General features: G+C 40.2%; 1 protein-coding gene across 1 annotated transcript; it reads right to left on the bottom strand.

The window, feature by feature from the left end:
* Positions 1 to 2887: 2887 nt before the first annotated feature.
* On the bottom strand, positions 2888 to 7139 carry LOC6564074. The gene is made up of 7 exons (XM_001990846.2): positions 6920 to 7139; positions 5247 to 5363; positions 4909 to 5170; positions 4697 to 4851; positions 4536 to 4625; positions 3994 to 4475; positions 2888 to 3163 (listed from the first exon to the last, which is right to left on the bottom strand). The coding sequence occupies exons 1-7, from the start codon at positions 7091 to 7093 to the stop codon at positions 2935 to 2937; spliced, it is 1509 nt and encodes a 502-aa protein (XP_001990882.2). The 5' UTR covers positions 7094 to 7139; the 3' UTR covers positions 2888 to 2934.
* Between the last annotated feature and the right edge of the window lie 734 nt (positions 7140 to 7873).

The following is a 7873-nucleotide window of genomic DNA, read 5'->3' on the forward strand; positions in this document are numbered from 1 at the left end:
CCAGTTAAGGCTTGATCAGTTTGAGTTATTGATGTCTGATGAAATAATTGATAATCCCAAGATTGAGAGCATAAAGTGTCATTTTAAGATTAGAAAATCCGATAAGCAATGCATATTAATTTTAAATCAATACGGAAATAAAATTGAATTTGATAGTGAATCATGGAGAGCCTTCATAAGATTAGCGATATTTTTCACGTAATTTTTATGTTGGAATACACTGCTTAAAAATCAAATTTGTAATATATATAATAATTATATTATCCCAAAATGTTCAAAGATGGGGAAATATGATGTACAACTTCTAGATTTAAATGTGTCTTATGGACATGAAGCAGAAATTGATTTAACTCGCTTATGCTTTGAAATTTCAAGAAATAAAAAATAGATGTAAACCAGTATTGACAAGTATTACAAAAGAAAGTTACACAAGTATAGACACTTTATAAATAAAGTAAAATAATTCTTCAGTTGCATTTCTGCTTTTGGAGAATACACAACAGAATGGGTCTAATTTTGAATTTTGGATTTAAAATAAATGTGAGGAAAATTGATGATTTCCTCAAGGAGTGTGAGGATGCAATTTTTCCAGAACATTCTAAATTGTTGGAGGAATACCGAGTATTTTTCTTGGAATATGAAAACTATCGTCTAATTAAATCAAAATATGGAAAGCACTTGACAGTGTGCTCATGGTCTTCGGATAACGCCAGAGAAGGAGCTGATACATGTGCTTGTCACTACTTTGTATCATATAAAAGAAAACTGGATCGTCTTATTAAGAAAGTAACTTAAGAAAGAGGTTAAGCAAAATGGATAATAATAATAATATACTTTCATAATGTACATGTATCCTAAAATTAAACTATATCAATAAGAATAAACAAATTTTCACATTTGTAAACATTCTATACATAAATAAATAAAATATATTATGAAAATTAGAAAAAAGAAGTTATTTTATTTAAACATTTTAAACTCTACAAACCTAGTTATGAAGCCCACAGGTGCACAAAGCAACGCAGGTTATTATTTCAAATTATTGTGAAATTAACATAAGGAGGCTCACTCAAACAGAGTGCACTGTAAAAAGGGAGAGAACCAAACACACGAAGAAGGTACCAGCACGTGGCAAACGTACGTGCGAAGTACCTACTTAACAACAGCTTACACCAATAATACTTTAATTATTGTGTGGGAAAACATTCAGGTGTGAGGTCTCGTATGAGTTCTTTGCATTGACAAAAAAGTGACAAAAGAGATGCGAGAATTACCTTTCCACTGATCATTGCACCCACCCTCAATAATCAAATCATGAACATGCACAACAGTGCGCCAGCTGCTAGCTGATCTTCCACTTGATTCTAACACACAGGTTACAGGTTACACGCCTCGCACACAATATCTTCCTTAAAACCACAATCACGTACGCACACACAAGTGCTGCTGAGTGATCCTCCACCTGATGTCAACCCTCAATAAGAAAGGGTCAGCCATAAATCTATGCCCTTCGATCATAAATGTCTCATACGTGATCCAAAACCACAAATTTTTCTAAAAAAGGTTACACACCTGTCACTTCCCCACCCAAAAGCAATAAATTAACTCCAATAATGAAGTAATTAAAAATCAAAAGCAATAAGCCACTTCCTGTTATAGAATCCCCAATTCCCTACTACTGTGCAGAAAAAATAAACTGCATCAACTGCTGACTATTATCATTAGTAGGCGTTAGTAGTTTAGGTGGCGTAAACCTTACCGGAGCCAATAAATTTGAAGCAAAGCAAGCTCAGTAGATCGCTTCTGCCTAAGAGCTCTTTCAATAGTTTACACTATCAAATTAAGTGTCCAAAATCAGCACTGAGCCTACTGAAAGCTCGTCGTCTAACTACAAGCAAACTTGTTTACGATGGTAGTTAAATAGGGAGTTAGAGAAAAAAATTACACAACAATAAATTAACAAGTGAGAGCGTTGCAATCGAGCACAAGGAATACTCTGATATCAGCATTATGAACACCTCAAATTTTGTAATACAACCTCTAAAATTGCTGGAGATACAGACTTTTTTGGGTCTAGATGAGTTTGGCCGAGGCATGGTCTTACTAATCTTATAAGGAAGTTCCTATTCATCTACATATCAAGTATGGTAAAACCCACTCTTAAATTGGCGGGAATGGTCTAGCTGGCGGTTGCTATGAGTAATATATATTTCAGCAAGCTACTTAGTTGTTCAATATGTTAAGCACATCGAAATTATGAAATGCTTTTAAGCTCAATCTCATTGATATTAGTAGTTATATCACAAATACTCAAACGAATCAACAAGATTTTACACTTTAAGGCTCGCCTGCACCAGGTTATCTGGAAACAAAATAACCCCGCAGTTGGACATACAGACCTACAGTTTGACATCAATTGTTTACATTAAGTTCCTATAACAGTAGCAATCGTCTGCTTGGTTTGAGTACCACTGTACAATGCTATTATTTAGACAACACACCCGGAATAAAAACGATAAGCTGTGTGTACAAACTTTAAATACGCATAATACATTTTATTTACACAATATGTTTACTTTATATATATACTATTTATGACTAGCAGAAATTTGTTGTTTATTTCACATATTTCAATGCAATTTCGATATAGTCAAGTGGGATATAAAAACTAACTAAATACTAAAAAATCGAATAATTTTTTGTGTCCACCAGACCTAGTTGACTAATGCAAAACTTTGGGCAACTTGCGAACTATGCAAGTTGGCAAAACTTTGAAGTCAACTTTTACTCCGCAGATATGCAAATCGTCTGCTGGGCCGTGGCGCCAAAAAGCGGCATCGATTGATTTCAGTGCAAACGATTTGCGTCGAACAAACAACGAGCCGAATGCGAATCGAGTATCTGTAGCAGGAACTGGACTTGGACCCGTACAGCTTACGATGTCTCAGGGTCACCGTAAAGCAAATTATCCAATTTTAATTTGTTTATCTTATCGCCAGAGGGTGCGCCGTGTCCGGGCCGTCCCCAGAATGTTTCGAATGTGTCGAAATGTTGATTACACAAGTCTCGCTCCATCTGCCTCGAGACACTGACCGAGCGCCGTTTCTGTGATATTTGCACGTTCAAATCGTGCAGGTAGCGCATATCGGCGGCTGTTTGTATCCTACACCATTTAATTGCCACAGTGGGATGTCAAGTTGCAAGTTGGGTGATGGGCGATGGGCAGCAGCAGCAGCAGCAGCAGCAGCAGCAGCAGCATTGTTGATTGTTGTATTGTGATAAGTCATTTGATTTGATTTTAGCGATTGGTTTCGTTTTGTTTTGATTTTTTGGGTTTCGGTTTTTCACGGGGATGGATACATAGAAGATTTGTATTATGATTTGGATATTGTTTGGGGTTGTTCAGTTAGTTTTTAGTTTGGTGTGTTTGGGTTTACTCTTTTGGTTGCTATACTTTCACTTGTATTACAATTGATATTTTGTTGCTGAATGAGCCAAAAGAAGTGATAGAGAAACCATTAAAAACACAAAGATGACGCAATCGTATAAATTTCTATTCAATTGCTATGAACTTCAAAAGCTGAACTCAAATTTAAGAAATTGTCGCAGAGCAAGCAAATGAGAAACGGTAACAGAATCAGAAACAGAAACGGAAACGGAAGGGGGAAACGGATGCAGGTGCAAACATTCAGATCGACACAAAGAGAGACACATTAACAGATACAGATGCAGATGCAGATGCAGATTTGGTTGCAATAAACACATGACAGATAGACAGATGACTAGCGTATGTGCAGGGTGAGTCGCCTGAGGCAGCAGGTGGGCGCTTGGGGCGGCGTTGCTGTGGCTGGCACACAGCCGCAGCTGCAACTGCAGCATTGCAATTTGCAGTTCAAGTTCTTGGAATGGCGCTTCATGTGACTAATGTTCTTGATGATGTTGTTGATGTTCTGCTCTTTGTTGGACTTTGACTTGTGCTTGGGTGGTGCGTACCTATCATGCGAGGGCGTCCTCTTTGTCACATCCGTGCTGGACAGGCTGATTGGGCGATGCAGGCCGCGCCTACGTGCCAACAATGGCACCAGCTCAACACCACCGCCTACTCCATTCTCGATTACAGCATCCGGGGTACCATCGACACCAGTGCTGTTGCTGTTGTTGGTGCTGGCCATACAGTGGCCACGTAGCAGGCGCGGACAGAGCTTAATGGGCTTGCATTCTTTGGGCGGCGATCGTTTGCCACATGGTTGTTGGTGCGGGTGTGGGGGTGGAGGTGGCACTACTGCGGCAATCTTTCGGGACGTCTTCGTTGGACTGGAGCTGTTCATGGCGGGGCAAGTGCAGGTGCAACGCTCGCAACAGCGCTGCAGCTTGGATGGCTTACTACCTTTCGATTTGCGAAATGTGTTTTTTTCAGCGGGAGTCACGGGATTGTCCTGGTCCAACTCCTTCAGCATTTCCTTATTTGTCCAGCCCTGTAAGTAATTTAACATTTGCTTCACATTCTCAAGTCCGTTTATTCAAATGAAGCCTACCAGAGATTTCATAAAAGTGTTGCCTACTTCTTTGGGACTGCGCCAGGGCTTGCCACCGGGACCGGCCTTGCCCCAGGGTTCTTTGAAGAGCTGAAAATGTTGGGATGAAAGCCATAAGATTAGAAATGCTACGTCCCTCGTGAATTGTAACTGCCGCTCACCGGCTTTTCCAACTTGCTCTGCAGTTTCTTCTTCTGGCAGGCAAATTTCTCCTGCAGACGGTGTTCGGTCTCACTGTTGACAACAATCTTATCCAGCATTGCTTTGCCCTTGCACGGCGGAGAGGGCTTGTAGCGCAACTCAATGTCCACGTGCCCTTTATTGCGAAATGACATTGAGTTGTGTTCTTTCAGATCGATCTGCAGACTCTCACCATTCGGAGCATTCTGAGCCAGACTGACGCCACCCTTAAGCGGATGCTCTCGCTCACAGATAGTCACGGTGCTGCTCCGTGGTCCACTCTCCTGCAGATGATGTATCGAATGGGCGTGTGCCAGACGACCACCGGGGGGAGGCGGATGATGATGATGATGGTGGTGATAGGCGGCCAGTGGATTTTTATGGCAAGTTTTCTGCATTGAGAAATAGTCATTGTAGCGACAAGGCTGCAGTGAATTGATGCGATGGGCGGTAGTCTGTCGTAGAGGTAGTTAGATTCGAAGTCGAGACATTAGACACATTATCTGAAAACACACCCCACCCTACACTTACAACAGTTGGCGTTGAGTGCAGTCCGACTGCGGTAATATCCTTTCGTCGCACCTCCACATTTGGAGCGCCCCCACCTGGCCTGCCCCAGGGGCAGTGCTGCAGAAACAAATCGTAGTACTGCAACAAATACAGATTCAGAGATGATAACAGTAATGGTACCCATTTATTACTTATGCTATTCCAATGCCTATATTTTGCTATGTATATATGTATATATATATATATATATATATATATATATTCCATCCATGAACAAGCCCAACCCTATATCGAATTCTATCAGGTTTGTTTTCTCCTGTTTATTGTTTGTAGGTTGTTGTTATAGTTGCAATGTGGGCCGCTTTGCTTTTCATTCACCCATTTTTTCTCCTTAAATTCAGTCGGATTTGAGTCGCATTCGCAATCATAAACACGCGACCTGATCCCAGTGGAACTATGTTGCTTCTGGTTGATTGCTCGCCTTGACTACGTATTGGTGAAGTCAAACTCGTCAAATGGTTTGTTGAACCAATTTCTGGCCAAGTTAATAAATTCGCTCATAGGTCTTTGAACTCAACTTAAGTGCGGGATCTCGTGTGGGTGTAGTTGGTTACTTTAAATAAATGAATATACACTGAACAATTCGAAAAGGATAACAAGAAATGAACCCTTACCAAAGACTCTTTAGGTGAAAAACGTTGCGTTACCTACATTTGTAACATGTTGAATTTATTTTCAACATTGTTTTAATTTTCCAAATTACTTCACCATTCAAGATAAGTTAGGTCATGGCTGTCTCTGTATGACTGGGACTGTCAAAACGAACCGCTCACATTTTAAAAATTTAAAAGATTACATACATCTAAGTATACGAAAGATGCACAACACACTTTTCAAAATCATAAGAGCCCAAACCAATACAAAGTCCTCTTATAAAATGTTAGCAAACTTCGACATAAGCTATTTCCTTAAATCTCGAGTTAACATTCACAGAGAAAGCGCAAGGAATTTTAGAGGTAGTAAAAGAAACACTAAGTTCAAAAATAGGTAAAACAAAAATAATTAAAAATGATAAAATACATTTATGTAACATGAATATATATTCATCAAGAAGAATGAATATCCGATTGCAGTAAAAAGCACTCTTTCTTGGATACGACTCTTTCTGGGTACTGATGATGCATAAGTATCAAGCATATCAGTTGCGTTGTTAGGAAGTTGTTAGAGCATTTGATATTAACCTATTCACGGCCACTTTTAAATTTCAAATTTCGAATTTGATTTGTGTAATTTTCATCCAAAATGCAGTGCAGTGGCACTGTATGATCATTATTCAAAGGCATGAAGACAAAATAAATAAAGAACTGTATAATTTACAATCAATTAAGTTTTATAGACACATATTCTGCACACCAAAGATGCATTCACTTAAAAGCCAATTGTAGGTGAAACTATGCAAAAAAAATATATTTTTGGCATTATCAGCGTGCGTGTGAATCATTCATATGATCAGATAAAAAAAACCTCAATTATGAAAAGAGTAAGAAACAAGTTGTTGTAAAAACACTACCGATTTGAAAGCAACTAAAACACCGAAATTGTAAAAATCGTTTGGAACTTTGCTGGAATTGATTTCTGTGACATCCCTGTATATCAGTCAGTTTGTAATATTATATACCTAAAAATGTATTTACCTCCTGTTTATCCTTTTCCTTGCGGGCGCATTCCTCAGCTTTGCGTCGTCGCCACATCCGTAAACTCTCCTCGGCATTTTTGCGCTCGACCAGCCGCTTCTTCTCATCACACCACATCAACGGATGTTGGATGTGGTCGTGGCAGAAGGCACCCATCTCATCGCTGGTTGTCATCGCTTGCAGTGTGAGCGGCTGGATAGCGGAAGTAGCGCCACGTTCAGCAAATAACGCGCTACTGAAACAGTCCCGCCGTGCAAAAACCCAAACCTTCGACTTCTATATCATACAGTCGAAGTCGAGTTGGCCGCGCTGATCCGTGCCTGGCACGGATGTTCGTCTCGGCTCAACTTTCGTCCGGCCCAGCCCAACCACTTTGGTTGTCTAGGCAGCGTTGCCAGCCAGCAAATTATTTATAGTCTAGGTTAGGGCGGTGCACAAGGTGCACAAGTGAGCGGGCACGCTTCTGTCCTTGAAGTTGTTTGTTAAGTCAGGCCAGGATTGCAGTTCATTTGCGTAACTTGCTCTGGCCGGGCCATTTAAATATTTTGCCAGTTAGGCACGCTGCCACTTTACTTTGCGCGTTTGTTTGCTTGCACACTCTGCAATTGAGCTGAAGTGCTTCTGGGACGCTTCGTTTCGTTTCGTTTACCAAGCCTAACAGGACTTGGACATTGAATACATTTATTTTATAGCTATGGCAGGCCATGTGCTTTGGTTAAATTGTGGCACAGTTTGCCCTGATTCGTGTGGTTGCATTAAAATGGAAAGTTCCCAAAACTATCAATATTGGATTGGGGCTTGGGATTTCCGGCTGCAATATTGCGTGCTCCACTTCATAGCCAACGTTAACCTAATTAAGCAGCCCTCACTAACTTGTTGATGTTTAACAAACTATAAGCTCTGCAAGTGTGTCAAATGTAAAAAAGATTCAGTTGAAACCGGAGCCGAAGCAAC

This window comes from Drosophila grimshawi, unplaced genomic scaffold (assembly GCF_018153295.1).
Source record: "Drosophila grimshawi isolate 15287-2541.00 unplaced genomic scaffold, ASM1815329v1 contig_59, whole genome shotgun sequence".
Classification (NCBI taxonomy): Eukaryota; Metazoa; Arthropoda; class Insecta; order Diptera; family Drosophilidae; genus Drosophila; species Drosophila grimshawi.

Bases quoted from the DNA above. Each gene is read 5' to 3' on its own strand.
- LOC6564074 (XM_001990846.2), bottom strand. From the start codon at position 7,093: ATGACAACCAGCGATGAGATGGGTGCCTTCTGCCACGACCACATCCAA. The intron at 5,364-6,919 runs GTAAATACATTT...TATTTGTTGCAG, and splicing joins AGGAAAAGGATAAACAGGAG to TACTACGATTTGTTTCTGCA. The intron at 4,852-4,908 runs GTGAGAGTCTGC...TTCGCAATAAAG, and splicing joins GGCTCAGAATGCTCCGAATG to GGCACGTGGACATTGAGTTG.